General features: G+C 31.3%; 2 protein-coding genes across 4 annotated transcripts in view; one reads left to right on the top strand and one right to left on the bottom strand.

Moving 5' to 3' along the window:
• Nucleotides 1-227: 227 nt before the first annotated feature.
• On the bottom strand, nt 228-23,973 carry gus (splA/ryanodine receptor domain and SOCS box containing gustavus). 3 transcript variants are annotated; one of them, XM_076464097.1, is made up of 4 exons: nt 23,825-23,973; nt 20,481-20,984; nt 13,335-14,323; nt 228-4,490 (listed from the first exon to the last, which is right to left on the bottom strand). In XM_076464097.1, exons 3-4 carry the CDS (start codon nt 14,032-14,034, stop codon nt 4,354-4,356), a joined length of 837 nt encoding a protein of 278 aa, XP_076320212.1. In that variant the 5' UTR covers nt 14,035-14,323; nt 20,481-20,984; nt 23,825-23,973; the 3' UTR covers nt 228-4,353. The 3 variants fall into 3 exon arrangements, with proteins under 3 accessions (XP_076320212.1, XP_076320213.1, XP_076320214.1); XM_076464099.1 differs by having other exon boundaries at nt 3,508-4,490; nt 20,810-20,984; XM_076464098.1 differs by lacking the exon at nt 20,481-20,984.
• A 28-nt stretch (nt 23,974-24,001) lies between these two features.
• LOC143230471 (urease accessory protein UreG-like) overlaps nt 24,002-25,637 on the top strand; it is a 52,040-nt gene continuing 50,404 nt past the window's right edge. The window contains exon 1 of the mRNA XM_076464100.1: nt 24,002-24,182. The gene's annotated coding sequence lies outside the window, so the exon portion shown is untranslated. The remainder of the gene's footprint in view (nt 24,183-25,637) is intronic.

Raw genomic sequence — 25,637 nt, forward strand, 5'->3', positions numbered from 1 at the left:
GTATGGTATAAGAAGTGCCTTTTTCTGCAAAGAACCATATCATAAAAACATTTAACAAATAATCTGAGAACTATTAATTTTACATCTGTGATAAAGTAGTTGTGCTTTTTCTTACCAAGTTTATTATTTATCTCATTCCCCTACATTTCATATAATTTTAGATTTAGAATTCATGTAGGTGTATAATTATAATTAGTTGAATCCTTTTAAGAAACAACTTCAAGACCTTTCTTAAAGCAATAGATTTATTGATTAGAGACCAATTGTTTCTAATATATGGACTTTCTTTGCATTATGTATCTACATTTTACTTCTGAAAAATAGCAACATATTATTTTGAAAATATTTAGCTTAAAATAACTGTACATTAAAGAAACTCAATGCACATTTTCAACAGTGTTATTCAGGAAACTTATATTGTCAACTTTACAAATGAATGTAATTAAAATTATAAATGCCTGTTGTAGCATGGTAAATACAAAACTTAGCAAGAGTAAGAACCATGGTTTTTGATATAGTGACACTGATTCTTCCTCTTTGAAGTTTGTGTAAGACTTTGCATGATCAAAATTTACCAATGTATATGCATGAAACTTTTTAACAAATGTTTATCTTTGTTTAAAGAGCATGACTTAAGAAAAACACAGTTTTCTTTGAATATAAACATTTATAAGGCTATTGTGAGCTAGTGTAATAAAAATACTCAACAAGTAAGCATACATCAAATTACAAGTGCACATTTTCCATAACAATTGAATGGTTCAGCAGAAATACTTCTAATATTGTATTCACAAGATAACTGGTATGGGTATTAAAACTTTAATTAAAATAAAGTACAAAACAGTGTTTTGACATTCTCAGGTCATCTTCAGGTTAAGAAATGGAGTTTGTTAGCCTGAGATTTATTTTAATTAAAGTTCTTATACCAATACCAGCCATCTAGAGAATATGTTTTTACTTCAGGTGGCTTTCTTGTCATCGTGAATTACTTCTGATATTGACTGTCTATAGAGTTACTGCAATACATTTCATGGTTTACACAGATTTCAACAATATATTTCTTGAAGTTAAAGACAATCAGTAAAGCACCATTTAAATCATGGATTACTTTCACCTTTTGGCTAAAATCATATTATTTTATTTAAAATATTTAACATAAAATGAAATATTCAGAAGATAATGTCAATTCATTTTAACCCTACCACTACAGATAGGCTAAAGTATACATGTCAAAGTTTTTATAAGGCTACATTAAAACATTAGCTAATCTCCTCTTGTATACATAATGTGACATTTGTCTCATCCTGCTAATTTTCTATTTTTTTCCCATCTCCCCTCTCTGATGTTCTGAGTTTAACATAAATTATACATTAGTGTATCAATACTACTAATACATAGTCTAATTTTTATATCTTTCAATATTTTTTATTTACAAAGTAATAAACTGGAAAGTCAGATCCACTTCTTATGCCCATCTATCACATTCTCTTTTTCACAAATTTCCAATAATTTTTGGCATTTCCTATTACAACATTTATAACTAATAGAAAACCATAATCTTATTTTACCAAATGATATACAATGCTAGTTTGTTCTCAGTACAGATATTTTAGTTATTTTACCTACAACTTGAAAGTTAAGAAAACCAATTTCAGACTGAGTAGCAGTAATTATTTTAAGGTAGGTGTGTGTGTGTATATATATATTAGTTAGAAAGCTAGTTAAATTATAAGTTATAGAAGATTGATTGCTTTGGGCATGTTATATAGTTTAATGTACTTGTACCATCATTACAAAGAGTAAGCTTAGATTTAATCAGTGGGCCAATGAAACTGAAAGACAACCAAAAGGCCAAAGTAACTACTATATTTCTTATTTTCTTACATACATTTTTAGTAGCTGTACAAAATTTGCAAAAATGTAAACAAGTTAGAAACCTGTTCATGAAAAACATACTTGCAAGTAGATTGGTCTTCACTTTTGCAGTCTGATTTAAGCTTATATCTCAGGATTATTAGTTAGATACCATTCCAGAAACAATAAAATTAAATAAAAAATGTAAACTATTACTAACTTTAAACTGTTTAGAATAAATAACTCTAACTTTCTGCTACAATCTGTAGTCACACTTGGAGGGAAAAGAAATAGTACTTTAAATTTATAGCATTTCTTGTGTGCTGGTTACAAGGTAGATCAAACTGACCAAGTTTATGTCTATTCAGGGTAGATGTAATATAAAAATAATACAGTTTTATCAAAAAAATGTTTGATATTCATTTACAAGGTCTTAAAGGTTATGCAAATCAAATTTGAAAACTGTAAGATGAGGAAGGTATTTTTAATCATAACATGATAATCACCTTGCACTTGAGCTAGTCAACATTCTCACTCCATACATTTATGGAGGAATCTTCAGTAAAAGTATTAAAGCTTGTCAAGGTTTATTAAGATACATGATGCAAATTGAGAATTATAGTATAGGCTATGATCAATGAGCTGAGACAATGTGCATATGTTTAAATTATTTCTAAAATCCCTGATATTTAGCAGCTTATAGGTGCATCTTAAGATATACCAAAGAAAAATAAGTGTAGTACAGGATGATACTTTTGTTTAAATTGTAAACAATTTCAAAATGATTTATTTTTCAGAGTTTTTAGTTTAGATGAAAGACAGTAAGTACCACTATCATTTTTTTTCCATTTTAAGAAAATACCAGATATAGGTTTGCCAAATGACAATTAATTGGCTTTCCTAAAGAGAAGATAGTACATGGCATCCAGAAGTAGAAAACTACCTTTCCCATCAGTGCCATCAAATCAGATAAGTATCAAGGCATTTGAGGTTCGTTTTTGTATTGTGCTCTTGCATATAAAACCAACAGTGCCCTATAAGAACAAATTCATATAACTTTTAAGAAGTTGTATTTAATTTTTGTAACATGGATGGCTTTAAACTCTTTGTTTTTGTATAGCAAAACCTCCAAGTCTTATGTTTAGTATTTTTCTTGTTTAACTCTGCATGTATTCTTTTCAATGTGTTACTTCAGCTGTGTGTTGTGAGATAAGAAGAACTTCAACTGAATTAAACAGCAACCATAGTTTTGTTTTAATTTAACTTTACTTTTTTGGTCAAATATTACATTCTGAGTTTCACTTTTGTATTAAGATGAAGTATTAGTTTATATTACAGGGAGGACCTATCAAACCTATAAGAACTTTTGAATAAAGTCTTTGCATTTCTCTTATCAGTTCAATATAAAATGCTGAATGCTTAACTCTTATTATATTTTTTTGTTATTCTAATTCTGTTTTAGTGTGTAAATAAACATTTATGTGTTACTATTTCTATTGGTTTTGAGTCTATTTTTCAGACAATCATGGTTGAAAATTGCAGAGATAAATCTATTTTGCAGTGCAATATTCTTCAAAATTCTAGTTAGCTGATATAACTGATTGTTGTTTGGGAAAACTTTTTGTATGAAAAATACCATATAAGTAACAAATGCTCAAGTGTTTCATTACATAGTAACATGAAAACATAAAATTACACTGTAAACAAAGAAATGTTTCCTGGAACAATAACTTGAGAATCTTATTGAAATATATTTGTCTTTAAATTTTTGATGAATTAGTGTATGTACAAGATAGCTTAAAAACTAAGTACACTTTAATTCATAAAATACGTCTGACTAAAGCATTCTTTAGCAGGTCTAAAAAATTATGTGTCTGTATGAAATTTGTCTGAAATAAAATACTTTTTATATAATTTAAGAACAAAATTCAGTAAAATTAGTTGCTCAAATAGCCACAAATAACTTGACATTTGAAATCTGAGGCAGTTTGGAGATAGTTATTTCTATTCATAGAAACAGAAAGTTTTAACACTGAAAATTGTAAAACAATCTAAAAATATCCACTGAAGCAATACATTACCAGTCTATTAGTTACATATAGTGAGATCATAAAACATGAAAGCATATTACAGAAACATGTCACTACCAAAGATGTTTCTATATTTTCTATCAATACTGATTGACTTTTAGTAGTTTCATTTCCTTCACTTGGCTGTCCAAAAATATAAAGTTATTTCTTAATCTCCATCATAAACTCCAGTTTTAATGCTGCAAAACGTACTTAATGCCTCTTTCTAAAATATTAGCACATTAACACTCTCATACTTTAATAATATTTCTTTTATAGAATTCAAATCATCATATTAACCCCTGGAAAATATTTCTTTACAAATAGATATGGAATTATTAACTTCAGCTGTTTAAACAAACATAACAATTTTTAATTTCAGCACACAAAATTATAAGCTTCATAAATTACTTTTCTTGCATTATTGCTATTATCTATGGTCTTGATATAATAAATAGTTCTTAAGAGCAGTGGGCAAGCTGAGTTCATGAATCTTGTTCAGATGACTCTTTCCTATTCTTTGCCTTATTACTCTGCGACATACATCCTTCAGTGGCAGAGGTTCAGCTAGAAGATACAAAAACATTTACTAATAGTTCTTTTTATATTGTAATTTTAAGGAAATACCAAAAATTATAAAGTATCATATAGGTGTATTTAGTCAAGTTGTAAGAGTCTGAGGAATGTTATCACTAAGGGTTGAACTGAATATTACATAATAAAAAAAATGTCACAATATTTTTTGTAAATTGAAAACTTATTAGTCTTAATAGTCTTGCATAGGAGACAATCTGTTAAACTTCTATAACCATTCACATTTTACCAAAGTGTTGTATACAGCTGGCTTTAGAGAAACCAGAAGCTATTTTCTTTCATTTAAAATTAACATTTTCATCTATCTAAAAACAAACATCAGATGTGACTCACCTCTTTTCAAAACAGAGTTAACAACCTTGCACCATTGTCATAAAGATTTTTTGAACATTGGAAATCACAAACTTTCATCTCTACACTGTTGCATCAAACAAGACACAAATTCAATACACTATAAGTAGGAAGGACAAAAAAGAGGTTGTATAGAGTCAACAAACAATCTGAAATACATATATATATGTAAAACGGCTTGTTTGGGTTGAGAAAATATTTTACGTAGAGGAGCAAACAACATTTCAACCTTCTTCGGTCATCGTCAGGTTCACAAAGAAAAAAAGAGGTAACTGATTGGAAGCTGACCACATGTTTGAAAGGGGTTGTGTAACTGAGTGTCAGAATGCAGAGGTTGGTGTTAGATGTTTGAATATGTAATTTTATATATATTTTTTAGGTGAGGAAAATTTTAACTTCAGAAATTTTTACTCCTTTCTGCATAAAAATAAGCTGGAATTACACATTGAAAAAAATGATGGAGGGCCAGTGCAACAGGTATAAATTGCAAATATGAGAAGCTTTCTCAAAAATAGTGCCAGAAATGGAAAAACCCATGAAAGTTGTCACTCACTAGAGGAAAGGTCAGAAAGTGGAGAATTACTCAGTAGGAGGCCACATCTAACTCAAACAGGACATAGTTTTCACCAAATAGATGTGGTAAATTAAAATATATTGTCAAAATACCTTATGCATGTTGCAAAAGTCGTTCACAGTATGGCCTGTACTTCCAAATAACACCTATAATGATACTCCCCATCAACAGGTGTGTTTATTTGGCTTCATAATAGTAGAATGACAAGAATCATTGGTGAGGTTTCCACATAGACCTCCCCAGTGATTATAGGACTGAGGAATATGATAGAAAAGAACATCAGACAGGTGGTGAGATCAAAGAGAAAATGCCACACCCATAGACAAACACACATCTGCTGCTGTCCTTATATTTGTGGAGTTTAACCTGGAAGAGAAGATATATACCCTGCTGAAGAATTGTTGCAAGTGCAAATGCTTAAAACTTTCTATTCTCCTCATACTTCATGTAAATTTTGGGAAAGAGAAATAGTCCTTGTGAAGCATCACTGACTACTTGGTGGATTTCACCATCTCTAATATACATATATATACACACACACACATATTATAATCATACATTTTTAAGCCATAAACAAAACACATTAACATGAAACAAAAGCTGCTGCATATTTTAAAGAGGATCCTGTGGTACAAGCTACAATGAGGAGTTATAAAATGTATCCTAGGTTTTGTAGGTGACTGTGGAAGTAGGACACATATTGCAGTGGGGATGCACCATCCATCAGTCATAACCTCCAATTTGCTAGTCTCACATAAGAAGATTAGAAATTAGGAGAGCAAGATGTGGGTGCTCAAGCCCAAAACATCCCACATCTATATCATCCTTCACTGCCTGTAGGTAGTTGTGGGAAGGTGACTGCTCTCCCAAGTTAAAATCAGACAAAGATAAACATAAAAAGATGAAAAATGAAAAAACAAGTAAAAATGAAATTAAGATACTACCTTCAAAAGGTAAGTTTTACCAAATCAAATGGTATTTATTTTTATTTTTTATATTTTTTTATTTCTCACCTTTTTATGTTTATATTTTTCTTTGCATTAGGACGAATTCTTGTTAAGCAATTAATAAAATCAATGGGAATAATTACAATGAATCACTGTCCTTTTGGGTCATTCTACAAGACTTATTAAATGTGTTTTAGAAACAGCTTTTAGTTGCATATAATGCCAAAACTGTTAAGGTTAATAAAAATAATTATGATATTTTTCATTTATTTCACAATTACATCATAACAAAACTATTTCTTAGAAAAATATTTGTCCAAAGTTGACTGCGCATATTTTGATTTTTTTTCATATTATACAATTTCCTATAACTAGCAATCACTTTTTCCAAATTTCTGTGGACTTCCATGCTTCTTTCCATATTAGTATCGACATTTAGATACAAATCCTTGGCAGCTTCAACAAGTTTAAATCCTTCTTCAAGTTCTTTTATAGTGATTTCTTCACCCATATTTTCAGCTGTTTCACCCTCTTTATCTTCAGTTTCTCCAAATGCACATTGCTCATTGAGTTGAAGATAATTTTCGCTTAATTCTTCTACATGCAAATCAAGTAATACTTGCACATTTTCTGTATCCATGTCAAAACATACGTTACTTCCAATAGCAGTTATCTCTTTAATTATTTTGTCCATGGGACTGAAGCCAAGAAAATCATTTGCACAATTGGACAAAAGATATTTCCAAACTGCTCACATATTGCTGAAAGTAACTTCTTGTATGAAAGTTTAATGTTTCCAATGGTCTACTTTATATAGTATTCCTTCCAAAATTCTGTACATGAAAGTACCTTTTCTCCTGATGTTGCTTGAAGTGCTTGAGCAAAAGTCCTTCAAAGATAATATGCTTTGAATGATGCAAAAGTTCCTTGGTCTATTGATTGCAATAATGATGTTGTATTTGGTGGTTTAAAACACAATTTTTACATTTTCATTCAAATCTTCCAAAGAAGTATGATGTCCTGGAGCTTCATATAACAGCAAGATCTCTTTAAAACTATGGTTATTATTCTTGTCAGAGACACACTGCTATAACATGTGAGTCCCACGGTGACTGAGCACACACTGAGTCTGACTGTCATTTGTACATATTTTATTTAAAGCAGTTGACACGATCTACTTGTAACTCGAGTTTTCCAGAAATTTCCAGAAAGATCTCATGGTAATTGAATAATTACGCAGAAAAAATAGGAAAAGAACACAGTTTTCCCAAATTGTGGTAACTGAATTTCGAACTGATTGAAGTAGCGTATAGCAGGGTTTACCTGTATAATAATCAGGGAGATGTAAAACAAAAACTAGCAAAGTAATTAAACTCATCTCACTAGAATCTTTGGAAAGATTGGCAAAAGGCAAGAACCATGAGTTGATGAATCTGATGGAAGGTTATCTGATAAAGTTGACAGACAACTTTTTTCATGGAAGAATAAGCTGGATTGATGGGCTAATGACCCTAACCAGTCAAAGAGGAAGATGATAACACATGAGAAGATAGGGAATACTTTGCAAGAAATGGTGATAACATTTTCAAGTACAGAAACAGTACAAACAAGATAACACTGACTATAGAACAGGACATAAAAGATAATCAGGGTCACAATGATTATATGGAGAAGAAATGAAATGCAGAATGACTGGAGTAAACAATCAACTCAAGTCTAAGAGAGAAAGATGCAATCTGGAAATAAAATAAACGTTTACCTGTGACAAAGTGTGCAAGAGGTATCTAAGGCAAATATATCAGAGCAACGTCTTCCACCAGCAAGAAGAATAAGAAAGATGATATGGGTAACAGAGGGCCAAAGGTTTGAATGGGGAAAATTTAAGGGCCCAAAAAATAAAACAGAGGTTCCAGATTGGAACTGGGAGAGAAAGAAGAGAATAATGTCCAAAAAGAAATGCTTAGAAGAGTTCACATAACAACTGGGAAAGAAAAGAAGAACATCCAGAGAAGAGATTCCAGGTTATTGAGAAAGCTTCCTCTCATTGGTGATGGTGGAAATTAATAAACTGCTCTCAAAAGCCAGGTAAAAATAATTAAATTTATCCAATGGTGATTTTAAAGCATGAATTGCTAAAGCTAAGGAGTCCAGGATTGGAGAGCAGAAAAGAGAAAGTGTGGCAATGAGAGAAGATGCAAGAGCACTGGTGGGAAAACTCTCAAAGTAGGAACATATTCAAATCCACAACAATAAAAAGCAACTTCATAGGAAAGCTTCAGTCTAAGTAAGTGTCAATGGAATACCAGATTCATAGCTTGTGAGTCTAACAGTCAAATGTTGTGGATGTAGGTTAAAAAAAAAAAAAATCAGAGGCAGAAAGTAAAGGGCCCAAGAGAGAGTGCTTCTCTACTGGTTGATAAAAGACATGACAGTTCTCTGAAAAACTCATCTCAAGATGATAAAGCAGATGAGATAAAAAATGTTTGTTGAGCCAACAATTCAAAGACATAAATATGAAGTGACTGCTTTACTTGAGACCATACCCCAAAAAAGGTGTAAGTGTTCAAAATTGTTCCCACCTGGAAAGAAGGACAGAAGTGAACAGATGCCTATCTGGGTGAAGTAAGGCAATAGATATGTCTCATGTTCTGTGGAACTAATTAATTACAGGGAAAGATAAAAAGAAGAGGATATATTTCAATGAAGTGTCAGGTTCTACTTTAAAAAAAAGAAAAAAAACATGCTGCATCTGAGAAGAGCAAAATACTCTTATGAAGAGATTCCCAAAAAAGACAGAACTTCTCATAAAGGAGAAGAGATGCAAAATACCTAAAACATTTCATAAACTGGAATACAAAAGTGAGAATTAGCACTTAACAATAAATCTCATCACAAACACTTGGGTAAGTGTCCAGAAATTACAACTTTGATTTGGTAAAAGATTAAATTGAAGATAATTAAAATCAAAGTTCTAACTGAAATGTTTAAAATGCAGTTTCTTTCTTTCTCATGATGAAGAAAATTGGAGGAAAATGGCAATATGAATGGGAATAAAAGCTTAAAAGAAAAAACACAAAATGCCATCAATTACTAGAAACACTTTTTAAACAAAACAGTACCAAAAAAAGGAATGTGCCTTTGTTCATATGCTTATGCTTCATATGAAGGATGTTTTGCCTTTTTTTATGTTGGTGAAAGGCTAAAGTCTACCAATGAATACATCACAGGCTGGTGCAATACATTCATTGGAGAACTGTCAAAAATTTCCATTGCAGTGGCACAAGATAATAGCTATTTGCTGTGCAAAAAAAAGTAACCTTTCTGAAGCAATCACTTTTAGATGGCAAAAACACTTCCAAAACACCTGTTTGTTCTCAATGCTTAAGAAATACTAAAGGAATACCTCTTAATTGCCTATAGGTACATGTATGTTTCAGTGTTTTGATAAATTTGTTAAATTACTTACATAGGTATACATTTCTTACACAGGACACATTTTATAGTAATACAAATCTAATGCATGAGAGTTAGCATAAATGTTTTTTAGAAATTTAGATTTAGGTAAAGTATCTATATATTACATTTTAATTTTACCTAAATTTTTTTGTATCTATGTATATTCAATTTTTGGATTTCTTCCACAGTTTTTCAAAAAACTATTTATAATTTTGTATGTAGATTCTTGGCCTCCATAAAATATTCAACAGTGCTATAATTATTATTCATACATGAAGGGTTACCTAAAGTATACCTTGTCTGCTTCAACATGAAATACTTATAATCACAATAGTTCATGCTGCAAAAATTGTTGTATCTATAAGCTATGTCGTGGTAGATGCAAGAAACAGATTGACTATGAGCTCACCCTAAGGACTTAAAGCATTACAATCAATTATGTTTAGATACAATGACTGAGGTTTGTTCACCAATAGGAAACAATAAGGCAGATTTTGCTTTACTAAAACATAAGATGAACTTGATTACCTAAGATATTATCTTATGTTGCTCATTGCATACATATATTCATTGGCTTTCAGTTAAACACATTTCACATAGTATAAACCAACAATGGTAACCAAAGACCATACAAAACACTTTTACCTGTTAAATTTAAAATATATACAATAATACACTCTGTAATGTGTATTTATCAATTGCTCCTGTTACCCCAGCAAATTTGTGGTTGGTTTAAAGGAGACCTTTTTATTAAAATGAACCACTAATTTTAAACATAAAAATTACAAATATCTGAGCATATTTTAGAAATATATACAAGGTGAGCCATCTTGATTTTTCTTATTCTGCTGAAGTGAAGTAAGTGTGAAATGTCATGTATCTGCCAAAATAGAATGTTTAAGTATATTTGAGGCTATTTGTTACTTGAAATGATGTCATGATACAATAGTCAAATTAAGACCATCCAACTGCATAAATTTGTGTAGTTTTATAACTCACCACACATTATAGAAAAATATTTTGGAATAAAAAATGTACAATTTTATAAGAAACAAATAAAAACAGTATTTCTCTGGCAATATCTTTGTGAGCTACTACTTTTGTACCAATACATTTTACTTCAGATAGTTTCATATATAGCATCTGGTTGACATTGATCTGGCTTTTATGTCAAAAACATAAGTGAATCCATATATGTCTAAACAACTTATTTCAGCAGATTTTCAATAAATCACACCTACTTAATAATGATGGGGAAAATCAAGACTACTGTTTCACCCAGTATATACCAAGTTCACATGACAACAATAACTCAAGGCTTAGATAACCTTATCATAAATTTCATAAATATTTAAAGGAAAAACAAGAGTTTATTAGCTCATCATGGTGTTAAAGCTATAGATATGTAAAAATATACTTTATTAAAACTTAGTAAATAATAAATACATAAAAATTTAAAGGGGCAAAAACAAACTTATTAGCCCATCAAGGTGCCCCTTCCAGAAGCCAACTATAACCACTCCTTTCTAGTCATGTATTTATCCAATCTTTTCTTGAACTCAGTTAAATTTTCTTTCTTCACCACTCCTGAAGACAGCTCATTACAAAAGCCAATCCCCCAGTTTGAAAAGTAATACTGTCTACACTTCAGATAACTCCCACACTGTCAAAATCTGAATTTTTGTCCCTTTGTGCTATTGTTTTCATTGCTAAAAACAAAAATATTTGATGGATCTCTATTATCAATACACTTAATAATCTTGAACACCTCAATCAAATCTCCTAAGACCCTTTGCTTATTCAGATATAAAAGGTTCAAAGATTTTAGTCTCCTATCATAGGAAAATCCCAATAGATCTTCTTTGAACCTTCTTCAACAATTCAATTTCCTTCTTGAGGAAGGAAGTCCAAAACTGTATACAGTGCTCTAAATGAGACCTTATAAGAGATCTATACAGTGAAAAACAATATCGCTTCTCTTGCATTCAATATTTTATAGGTGCTACCCAAAATCTATTGGCCCTATTTTTAGCTACAATGGTTTAGATGTCTCAAGTGATTTTTCAACCACAACACCAAGATATTTTTCTTCAACTGCCTACAGTGATACAATATTTAATGTATTCCAATTTAAATGTAACAATAACTTCATTAGTGAAAACCTACATGCATTATTTTACATTTTGGACATATAAACATCATCTGCTACATACTTGCCAAATACATCAAATGATCTAAATGTCCATGTAAGTCTGCAACATCTTTGATTCAGTTAACTACCCAACAATCTTAATAATAATAACAATAATCAGTGCAATTTTCTATTTTTTAATTAACAACCACCAAAGGGAAGGCAGCCAGTCAGCAACATTCTACCACTCTTATAACCATATCTTAAATTGCAAAGAATACTTTTTGGTAACAGACAGTTCTGAATTCCAGTGCTCTATCACAGAACCAAAGCAGGTTTGAGGAATGAACTAAGGCATCTTGAACAAAAACGTAATAATAATAGTTTAGTACTCATGAAGAGCTTTTGGAATGCTTATTTATTGGCAATTCAAAATGGAAACTAAAATCTACTTATTTTTTAACAACAAAAAATGTATTAATTAAATATCCTGCTTCACTACAACAAAAGATTTCAAAATGAAGAAAGATGACAAACTAATCCAAACTAGACCAGCTATTCAAACTACTTAATTCTAACATGCCAAAAAATTAAAGGTTGCACATAACATGTACAATATAAATACATTTTAAATGCTAAACTGCTGTAAGCTAGCCACTTAAATCTAAAAACAACTAATGAAATATTTCTCTATTTTATGTGACTAGAAAATAGGTTTTATGTCAAAATCTCAACTTCAACAAAACACACATTTGAATCTTGCATATGACTTAGTGAGTTGACCAAGCTACAGATGAAGTCGGATAAATTTTTAAGCAATTTGTTTGTGACAACAATAATTCTCTGTATATTTATGAAAGCAACTCTCCTGCTTCCCGTATCTTTCTAGAAAATGAATCCTGAAAAAATTATAATGACTTCCAATCAGATGATACAAACCATTTACAAAATGGTAATGCAGACTGGCATGTAAGTAAAGGAATACAAACACACTGATATATCTATATACAGGGTGGTGCAAAGTTGAGCCACATGAGGAATTTATATAAGAAAAACAATGTAATCACATTTTTGTTTATTGAAGTAAATGTTCAAATCTGCTAGCCATTAAATTTGAATCAATAAGCATAGTGAAGTTAATAGCCAGTAATTCAAATATATAATTTAATAAACTAAACTATAATTACTTTTTTTTATTGTTTCACAATCTCTATACAGAGTGACTTTTGCACTATTCTGCATACTGGTGGATGTAATTAATCACAGCAGGAGTATTGTGTGAAAATACTTATAAACACTAAATAAACCTTATATGTACCAGTATATATGACTTATATGATAAAAACATCTGTGCTTACGATCTAGGCCACCGATGTACTTCATGGTGATCTCACAATGTCCCCAAACTGCACTAACAACAGGATAAAGTTTCTTCCCTTTCAGTCCACGGAAGGCTACACCTAAGTACTGACCATCCACCACAAATGATAAAGTGCCCTCATCCATGTCTAAAACTACTACAAAACTATCTGGGACTACAAATGTTTCATCAGACTTCAAGAAACAAGGGTAAGTGATACCAGAATTGTTCTTCACATCATGGTACAGCTTGTTTCGGCCTAGGTCCCATCCCCATGATTCTGAATTACTCCCTACAAGGGACTGGTACCCAACACAATGTAGAGGTGCCTCACGTGTGGCAACACCCACAACAGCATGAGTTCCTCTCTGCCTTGTGCTCCAGTGAATTTCCCAAACATGTATTCCTCGAGTATAGCCTATCTTCCCACGAATGCAGTCAGTGCTCTGGGCAACTGGATGCCTATGGAATGTTAACTTGTCTTCATCCTTCACAAATATATTGATGGAACGATCATCTGAATTCCAGGAGTGCTTTACTTGCTGCTCAAGAGTTATTAATGGCATGTCTAACAAAATATCCAATCTAGCAGGCCGTTGAAATTCTTGGTTTATGGCCTGAGCTACATAATGAGAAGGTCCCAATGTTTCTCTGGTAATTGTCTTAACACCAACTGATGCCTTCTGCCCCATATTCATTGGATCAGAGCAGAAGTGTTAATAGTAGATTTCAGATATGGTGACACTAGAGCAGCTGGCTAATAGATGATCCATTGATTGTGAGAGTTGGACCTGTAATCATACCGAGAAGGTTAGCAGTCTGATGTTACAGGTAATTTGATAAAGTCTTTTTACTGGCATGGTCTTGAAGGGGCTGTATTAGATAAATAAAATTCACAGCCAACACTGTAGGGAATCACAGGGAATAAAAATTTGAAGAAATCCACATTGACATCCTTGTTTCCTTGACTGATGATCTTGTCTACAACTATGGAAATGAATAAGTATTAGTTTTTATTCTTACTTTATGTAGTAAAAAGTCAAACAAAAATAATTACTCATAGAAAAGAGAAACTACATGGTTCAGCAAATACATCAACTATAAATAATTCTGAGAGAAGGTATTTAATGTGAATAAAGGCCCAAAAATTACTAAATGTGAAAGTAGAGAAATTTATATTTAACACTCCTATGAAAAGTGGGGCCTAATAGGCCCCAGAGCAAATTGAAAGGTTATTAATATTAGGCTAATAATTTTGTATTTAAATGAAATTGCCATTTAAATCCATTAATGAATGGATTAACGAGGTTCCCACTGTCCCTATCTACTATCTAGCGAAACCACAGCCAGGGGAACTGGCTTGGAGAAATCAGGACTAGAAACGTCTTTTCGTAGGAGTGTTAAAAATGTCAACAACACTGTTTCTGCTAAATCCAATACCAATGAGAACTTTGCTCACTACAAGAGATCATCAGGCCAGCTGGAACACAAAAGGAAAAGTTTTGGTTAAGATGATAGTTATATTATCAATTTGCACAAAACTTTCACAAGTAAATATTCTTTAAAATAAACACTTTACATTCAGTAAACAATGCTTAAAACAAATATTTATAAACTGTAGAAAAGGGCAAAAAGTTTTATCGATACAACTTGTAATCACAGCACAAAACTTAACATAATGTATACAGAATGAAAAATCAAATGTTTACAAAATAAAATTTAATGGTATCTGAAGACCAAAATGACATACTTAATTTTCACACTTTAACACAGACAAATAATTTACATAGCAAGTCTTACATGAATGATAAGTCCATTGAAGTCACATATAAGTGAAAACTCCTACAAACCCAACTGAATGTACCTACTCCCAAACCTGAAGGTTGTGGAACCAAAGACCAAAATGAAGAAATCTTGGCATTCCAGTGAGTAACAAATATGTTTATATGAAGTGTTTCCAGTTGAAAACACATCCATTGCAATACCTATAGAAAAAGGGAAACATTGGTAAACAAATGAAACTTTAGATAAGGTGAAGGAATAGAAACCCCCATCCTGGTCAGTTTGCTATCAAGCCACAAAGCAGGGTTGACCCTGATTGCACAGGGAAAGGGTAATAGGATAACCCTAGGGAATGCAGGAGAAGTTCTTCTGGTTGAGATAAATCCAATGAAGTTAATACATGTGAGCTCCACCTAAGGGTATAAGAGCTTCCAAGAAAGCCCACAATCCTAACAAAGAAAGAAAACTCTCTTTCATTGAAAAAAAGAAGGTAGAAGTAAAGTGTAGAAGGCTTGAATCAATGGATGGGAATGAAAGAACCTCCCCACTTGCCCAGTGAAATTGGATATTGAGAAGGTTAAGAGTAGACCTTTCCAACTGAATCAAACCACAAAGTCTGATTTAACTTTTCAAAGAAGTAAACAGGTGTGACTGAGTGATTGACTGACTAGGTATAGAAAGAAATGAGTATTGTTAATTGGTTACCACAGTTACATCCAGACCTTTAAATAACTGCGTCTTTTCATCAAAGTCTACATCTGCAGATTCTATTAACTTAAAAGAACCTTTGACAAAATACTTTACTCTTCTCTACTCTGTTACCACAAACTAATCAGTGATAAATTCACTCACTTTACCCCATGGGTTACCACAGTGTATACAAAGCTTTAAATAATCCTCTCTGTCATGAAAAGTCTACACAGGTCAATTCACTTACTTTAGAATTCAACCAACAAAAGGAATTATTTTCCTCTACTCTGTTATTACAATACAATTTGCAATTTTAACACTTCAAAGTCACCACTATACATATTTAATGGCTAAATTGATTATCATCGAGCCTAACTATATTTACTTTCACTAACTTAACTTACTTTCTCTCTGTACTTGCATATATTCATAACATGAGACATAAAAATCTAGACTCCTAGTAGCAACAATATTACACAAGAAAACTTATAAGCTTCAAGTAAAATGAGGTCAACAACATTACAAAAGTCTAGTACAACAATTAAACTACATACACAGAGTACAACTCATACAAAATTATATTACAAAATTTGTAATAACTATGGCTTTTAAATAAATAAACTTTTAGTAGTTTTGTTATGAAAACCAAATAATCTTTAAGCATTAAATCCCTAATTAAACTAAATAATAGCTCTTACACTTAACAGTCTTATATATCCAACACCTCTTCATATTCATACCACTAAGGAAAAGAGTACTTGAACCTTTTTTTGTTGTTGTTGCTGGACAAAAAGTTTTAAATGTTTTCAAAAACTGTACTTGCTTTAGAACTTAAGGTAGGGAAAGCTGGTGAATGAAATTTCATGGAAACATCTTAAAGGTGCATAATCATCAAGACAAAGCAAAATAAAATATCTGTCCTTTTTAGTTGTGTGGAAACAGTGTGAAGAAAAAACATCATTAGTTTTGTTTTTTCTCTTTCCTTTTTAATTTCTGGAAAAAAGTTTATGTTTGATTAAAATTAAAAAACACTTTTTTCATTTCATAAAAAAATCTACAAAAAAGTTCTAGACACCATAGTAACCTGTCACATGGGATTCAGCAAACCCTGGTAATGTGCATTATATCTTTTAAACTATTACAGGCACAATCTTAAATTTGGAGAACTGATATCTATACAGCAAGTATAAATAAACTTACAGCTGGAAACACATTTGTTACTTGCTAATAAAACAGTAGGAAGGGTAAATTCATTATGTGTGGTGAAAGCCTGTAAGAAAAGTGATATCACTGTGTTTAGAAAGGAATACAGTTCTTGATTTGATGTTCCTGAATGAAAAGGTATATAAGCATTTTCTGTGTGTTATTCATCAGGTTGTAGACTCTGAAAGTAAAACATGCATCATGATTAGTTATGCAATTCAGATGGGATATTAGTGGAATTTGGTATGGTATGGTATGATGGTATGGGTAACACTTTTACTGATAAGCAGAAAACGACATTCTGATCTTCCTAGGTCATCTTCAGGTTAACAAAAAGAGTGCACAACTGACCGTTGCCAGACATGTCTTGGTGACAAGAGTATAAATGGGTACGAAATTGTAGGGGCATTGCAGTTGGATGTTAAGTTATTAACTAGTATAGGTATAAAGGTGTTCTTTTACATTAGTTTAATTTTGGTTTTAGTTGCTGTATAAGTAGGGCTTCATTGATTTTGCATTTGTTTATATTTGTTTCCTTACTTAGTATTTAGGAATTTTCTATGGTTGTAAAAGAACACCTTTATACCTATACTAATTACTAACCTAACAACCAACTGCAATGCCACTTACAATCCATATCCTTTTATACTTTTGTCCCTAAGACATGTCTGGCAATGGCCAGTTGCAAACTCTCTTTGTTAACCTGAAGATGACTTAGGAAGGTCAATACAATGTTCTCTGCTTATCAATAAGTGTTAATACCCGTACCAGCCATTCTGAGATACATTTTTATTTCAAGTGGGTTTCTCATTATCAAAAATTATTGGTCTCATTGACCAGTTAGATTCAACTAACTTATTATTTTTACAGTAGAGTCAACATTATCTGCCAGGAGCAATGAAATATGCTGAATGTATCAATCACTTCAATCATTTCCAGAATTACTTGGGGCCACATTAATGAAGAGCATGTAAATCCCACCAGTACATGAAATCCGTCATACCTAACAGACTTAAGCATTTTCCACCCAAATATTTCAATGATGATAAAATAAACTTTTATAAGTTTACAAAATTATACAATTTTATTCAAAATGTGATTGAAATATTTGTGAAAGCAGATTTTCAAATGCTTACAAGCCTGCTGTGATGAACTCCATGTAATTATGTATCAATGCCTGCCATTTCTTGATTCAATAAATTTTGGATTTTTAAAGAAAATTTGAAATAGTTTTGAAACTAAGGCAGATTGTTTAATTACAATTTGTAGTTTGTTTCACAACAAAAGTAAAAAAATGGAGTAAATACATATAAAACTGAATTTTCCATTAAGAGATTTTTAAACTTCATTGGTCTCATATAATTGCCCTGATTTTATGTGGGCTAAATTAAGATTCAATTACATAAAAGAAATGACATTACTTTTTATAATTGACATACAGACAAACATCTAAGTGATAGAGAATGAACTTTTTATGCTTTTTACAAAATCACTCTTGTCTAAGATTTTATAAACTTACAATACTCGGTTAAGTCTATATACAGGAAACTAACATTCCTCTTTGATTTGATTTTTTTAAAGATATTTTTGAACTGCCCTTCATTTAATACAATATAACTATGTATCTTCAAATAAACAAAAAAGGGTTAAGTTACTTTTGAAACAAAGAATAATACATAATGCCACATATACTTTTACACAAAACCTGTAACAATCTTCAAATATGATTGTCTTCCTTAGACTTCACAAATATTCACAAATTACTCAACAAAAACTACTCAATTTTTGTTTATGGAAATGAATATTACTTGGTGACATTGATTAAATATCAGAAATATCCTAAACCTCTAATTCTCAGATTTTATTGAATGTAACCTTTGTACACATCCTTCAAAAGAATTTTACCAGTATACTAAGGGAAGCTGCAGAACCAATCAGTTATTAAGGTTGAGAAAAAGTATACACAGAATTGTTAAGGAAAACTGGGATATTCGTTTCTAAATAAACTAATTCTTCATTACAAATCACTGTCCTTCAAGAAAACAGAATAACACCATTAAAAAGAATTGGGATATCTAGTTCTAGTACACTATTGCTAAATAAACTAATTGCTTGTTAAAAGTAACTGTACTTAGTTTTCATTTAGTAAAATAAAAACTATTCTTATCAGTGTGTGTGATAAATATATGTATAACTCAGCAAAATCAAATTCAATCCAGTCCTACAAAAAACAAAGTCAGTACAACACTTAGTATCTGGCAAGAAAACTTGTGATGTTATTAGATGACCTCTTTAGAATGATTTAGTACAGACAGATATTTTGTAAGTAATACTAAAAACACAGAAATAGTAAATAATATTTAACTACCAACATTTCTCAATTTTTTTTCTAGTTCCACAATTAACTGGAAAAATGTCATAAATAAGCTCTATAAGTATAAAAACATCATAATCTTTTAAGTGTAGTTTTTGGTACAGACAGAAGTTAGGAAAAAAACATTAAATTAATATGTTTATATTTTTATCACAGGCTGGAAAAAGCTAAAACTGTGAGCTGCTGAAATATCAGTAATGAAACTTCCTATGTAGTTAAAACTAGTCATTCTTAAACAGCTGTCCTGTTTGTGTAAACACACTAACATATTGTTAGATTATCATTAATTCACATTTAGTAAATTATAATAAACACAATTAAATATTCGAGCTATTCAGCAAACACTAAGTCTTTGAAGAAATAAAAAAACAATGAATATTAACTTCTAACTATCTTATTAACACAATTTTATGCTAAATTATGCATGCAGTTAGGGTTGTTCTTAAGGAGGGGCTCACTTTCAATCCACAAAGAAGAAAACATCCACAAACACACAAATATAATTGATATGCAAATAATATAATATTTATATTGTAGATTAAAACACACAGTGTCATAAGTTATTATATAATACAATGTGAGATAATTTTATATTTTCTGCCTTAAATTTTTATCTAAAATTTAGCTTAGATGTACAAATACATAGGGTATATAACAACAAAAATTTCAAGCATAATGATATATAGAAGATATACAACAGTGTGTTTTACTAAACCAAGGCTAAGGGCAAAGTGACAGCAATACCTTTCTAACAATTACTCTCAAAATATCTGTACTTTTGTTCAGAAAATGATAAGTGTTTTTCTTCTTTTAAATACTACTAAATCATTATTATGAAAATGAAACCACTAAAAGTAAATAAACTCTATGGTATATTTAAAGCAATATGTGAAACAAGAAGTCATAATTTATGTTAGAACTATTCTTTACACATGTAGGTTGGATTTATGCATCATAAATATAGTATTTACGGGTGAAAGACTGAACAAAACCAATAATGTAAATATCTTTTGTATATATCATGTACAATTGCTGTGCAAATAACAAAAGATAGCATTTTCATAATCTGAAAATGTAGTTCTGATAGATACTTACATCTTCACACAGAACAGCTATATCCCTCATGCATCTGATTCTGAGATTTGCATGAATCTAGCCTTTAGCAAATTCTCACTTAAAATTCACATTTAGCATAAAATTTGCTGGTGCATTATGACATCATCATGCATTAAAAGACCTCCATCAATAGGAGGGCAACATAACTTTCAGGTACAATAATACCCATTAAGCAATTGCACTCAAAATAACTTTGTGGTCAGACAAGGCAAGAAGACAGTGCAACAGAAGTAAAAACGTGTTATGAGGTATTTATCGGAAATACAATTTCAACTTTGGAAAATGTAATTTCAGAGACAATAATCCACCTGTTCACACAGAATAGGTAGAATCACACACTGAATTGATAGAGTGGCTGGTGAAAATTTTAACCTAGATGAGCTTCCTTCTGAAAGTGTCTAAAGTTTAACCTAATGATTCAGACTCTATAGGAGCACTTCAGGGTGGACCTTCATCTCTTCTTGACCAGGGCATCTCTTTCACCTGGAAAAAGAAGAAGGGAAAATAAGCCTAAAGTATTGCAGGGATAAGTTGAATAAAAACATGATTATGTGAGGACTAGCATGAAAGCAGTTGGTGAACAAATATGTGCAATGTGATTATGGTGCAACCATGCTGTAAAGGGTGTATTCACTTAGCCAGACTTAGGCTGCAGGAAAAGGACACACTAGCTGTTTGAATGGTGACCTGCAGTATCCTGACATTGTCAACACTGCCCCACTTTTCATTGTATTATACTAAACCAAATCAATGTGGGACTCTCTAAGGTTCACTACCCCAGTGGTTAGGAACTGGTAAGCAGCAAGAATCTCCCATGCTTTACTTGAATAGAGAAGAGGGGTTCTTATTTGGGAAGCATGGAAAAGTACTAGAATTCCCATAAGACATTTGTTGGAAAAGTTTTTTATTGGAGACAGTACAACGTGTTACCATGAAATTGTTTACTTAAAAGCTGGAAAGTGCAAACGAAAGAAGTGAACAGTCATTTCCCTGGTGCCAGATTTGTCTATAATGGTAGAGCCTGGAAGGGGGGGGAGGGTCTAAGCACTTCTTATTAATCCTTGCCTACTGCATATTTTAGGAAATAAACATACCCTGGGAGGTAACAACAGACACCTGATGAGATCCTGTTAGGTGGAGGAGGAAGAGAGAAAGAAATTATACTTAACCTTATTAAGGATGGTAGATCCATTGAAGATTGTCGACCTGATGTTGTTGAAATCATGTGAGAGAAAAAAACAGCTCAATGATGAAGATAATGATGCCACAGGCTTGCCTGGAGGATCTCTTCCAAGAACAAGTAAAAATGAGAAGTAAGAAAATGAGACAAGAGATGAATGATGAAGTTGAGATAGATAAGAAACCAGGAAAATGAATGAGAACTGACAAGGGGCTATATAAGCCTAGGTCCCCAGTGAAATCAAATACTATGAAAGACTTCTGAACAAAGAAAGAAAGCCCAACAAAAATCACAGAAACATGAAGTAAGGGAAGCACATACTAGTAAGGAATGCATCCCAACAAGTCTCAAGCACAGAAAAATCAAGTAAAGACAGAGCAAAAGTAGTACTAGCTAAGATGGTTAGGAAAATAGCATAAACTAGCACATGAATCTTACAAGCATATATCTGAGAGATAGAGCTATTTCATCTGAGCAGAAAGCTATAGGTTCAAGATTTGCCAGTGCCTACCACAACTTCTATCACAGCATGAATTCAGGAAAGTAAAGGTGTTGTAATATAAACACACAATGCAGTCCTTTCAGGAATCAAAATATTACATTCTCCTTCCTGATTGGGAATGCATGGTTCATCCATATTTGTTTAGTTATGACCAGTGAAAGTGAACATATTACATGGATTAAATAAAAAATAATTCCTGAAGAAATTCAACTTTACACAAGGCAATGTAAGTTTCCTAATAGCTTTTCCTCAAGTGAGTGTAATTCTATTTTATTATTTTTATACCTGGTTTCATGTTTGAAAAATGCATGAGGGTTGTAAGTAGCCTTTGCCAAACAGGGGCTATTAGGTGAAGGACTTTAGAAAAATATTAGTAAGAGGCTCACACTATCTAACCCTTCATATCCTTCAAAACCTTTGGGGAAATATCTGGCCAAATATCCTTGTCATTCTTTAAACTTCTAAATGTTTTCTTAACAAGCTCAGAAATGATGTGACATTTGTATTTTTTCTGCCAAGTGTTCTGGATAAGAAATGTTACTCAACTTTTAATTACCAGAAAGAGAAGAAAACACAGATTTCAGTAACTCATCCATCATGTAATTGTCAGAAATAGGCTTTCCATTATCATCTCTCAAAGACTATACTCTCTTCAACATTTGGTGTACTCTTAAATATATTTAATGAAATCTTTATTGTTAATTTTTATTTCAAGATTCCATTTAATTACTTTTCTCAATCTTGTATAATCCTCCAAGTATCCCAACAAGTCATTCAACTTAAACTTTTTTTTTTAATTTTATAATGTTAATTAGCCAATTGGCCTTTTATACATAGCTATTCTTTTTTCTTTTCTGTACTTAAAGTGTCTATTTTGGATGATCAAAAGTTGTTTATATAGAAATCTACATTTGAGCAGCATCTTTATTTAAAACAGAAGCCCACTTCAAAGTTAACTGACAATTCTTGACATATTCATTAACATGTTCTTTCTTGAAATTTGCAATAAAAATGTTATTATTCCTGATCCTCATAAACAGTACCATATTAAGTCTAATTTCCAGGACCTGACTGAGGTATTTTGAGAATGTTAAGGGAATTGATAGTGTTATTGAATCTTCTCTTACTTTGTGGAAAAAAAAAAAGCAATAGGAGGAGACAAAAGCTAAGATAGTTCTATTTTTAACACTTAAGTGCAATTGGCTTTTAAAATGACTTTCTTTAAGATGAAGGGTATGTAATAAATGTAAAGTGGTTTATACATTATAGAGAATTCGTGAAAAATATTTAAATGAAAAGTGCTGTCGTTCAATTTTTCTTCCTCTTTTTATATAGTTTACTTGAGACTCGTTAAGTGGATGGGACAGCCTATATGGACTTTAATTTCTATCATGTCACTTGTTCTCTAAAAAGTTTAAAGTAATTAAAATTATATTACTTAATTACTGTATTACTAGTAGTCTATACTGCGTGTAACGTTTTAAACGTAACATAATATTAGTAAAATACATTCATTCTTAAGCTGTTGTTTTTTAAACTAGTAACTCTAACAAGTTTTTAACTTCTCCATAGCAAATGTATCAGTTTTAGTTTTACATTAAAGAAATTGTTCTTACGTTACATATGTAGCCTTTAACTTACTTTCGTTTTTCTTTCGAAGTTTTAAGTTATACTGATAGTTTCTTATTTTTTCAATATACAATATTATTTCACTGAAATATCTTACAAATGCTACTTAAATACTACAAATTATTTCGCGAAGCTACTGACAATTCAGGAACATGGCGTATGAATAATAGTTTTTATTCAGGCCAAAAGGTGGCGGGGCGGTGTTTAACTAATGAAGGTTAATTACATCTGTTGCACGTGGATAACCTTTTAAACTGATGCAAGTCGTGTTTTCTGAATTGAAAAGAAAAATCAACGAGATTATTTTAACGTTTGTCATCTAAGCATTAGTTCTTATCTTTAGTAGTACTATTAGTATTAGCTCATTCAGGTATGTAGAGAATTTATATTTTTCCTGGAAAATTGTGTTCCAGCTCATGATAACAAGAAACCTATTTGAAGTAAAAATGTATTCTAAAAACTGCTGGTATGAGTATTAAAACGTTAATTAAAATAATGTACAGAACAACGTTTCGACCTTCTTAGGCCATCTTCAAGTTAACAAAGATGACCTAAAAAGGTCGAAACGTTGCTCTGTACTTTATTTAACTTAAAGTTTTAATACTCACACCAGCAGTCTTAAGAATACATGTTCCTGCTCGGTTGTAATAAATCATTAAATGTAAATATGGTTGCTGGTGCATATTCGAGTCGTATATTGTAATTTCGATTATCAGATTTCTTATTCTATTAGAATTAAAATGCATGTAATTTGATGTGACCGTATTTACTATTATGTTTACTTTACCTGATTTTCGAAAATGTTTATGGTATGTACTGTCTCACAAAACTTAGTCGGAATGCTCATAGAACTTGCAATTGCGAGCTTTAATTAATTTTAAAAAAGTGAATGATAAAGCTTGCGAAGACTAAATATAAAGTGCGATGATAAACAAATCCAGTTTTCTTTTGGAAATTTGTGATTCATCACGTACCTTAGGCTTTTGAGGTCACTTTAATCTTTAAAACATTTATGATAGTTGTTTGTCATTTGTGGCAATAATTTTGATAGTATTACTATTAGGAAGGAAACCATTTCTAAAATCTATGTAATGGTGGCTGGGAAGAGCTGATATATTTATTTGCAGAAGGAATTGAAAACATATTTATCTGTGGGCCAGAAGGAAAAAAAATTGTTATAGAACATATTATTTTAAAAGTAAAAGCAATTACTTTGGATACTTCTCATTTGGTACTATACATACAAACTTTAGAAGTAGTATAATGATTACAGCTTCACTTTTTGTATTAATTTCCAAATATGAACTTAGTATAGCATAATTTGTACAATATTAAGAATGCTTGCTAAATAATTATTACTGATCTTTTCATGGTAATGAGGAGGTAGGACTCATATGTGTAATGCTTTATTTAGTTCTTGTCCTGTAGATACTATTTAGTGCTGGTATGATTACAACTTTTTACAGTACAAAAATTTACTCCAGTACTACTTATAAATTAAAGTTATTTAATAGAGGAACATTGTTGTTAAAAGTGAAGATCTTGGATGTGTTAAAGTTTGAAACTCTCAGTCAATGTGGCAAAGATAAAATTATTTATAGTTCAAAATGTAGGAAGCTGGATGATATCCTCAAAACAACAGTTGACTTTCTGAGTGGTATTTGAAAGTATTTTGCAGTTTATTAAAAACACATATATTCTTTGTTGAATAGAGGATTGATTGATATTCCAAAATAATGGAGTTATTGATCTGTATGTAAAGTGAACTACAGATCAGGATGTTAAACCTATTTTGAGTGGGATTCAAAGAGAACCTCAATATTGA

This window comes from Tachypleus tridentatus, chromosome 10 (genome assembly GCF_004210375.1).
Source record: "Tachypleus tridentatus isolate NWPU-2018 chromosome 10, ASM421037v1, whole genome shotgun sequence".
NCBI lineage: Eukaryota > Metazoa > Arthropoda > Merostomata > Xiphosura > Limulidae > Tachypleus > Tachypleus tridentatus.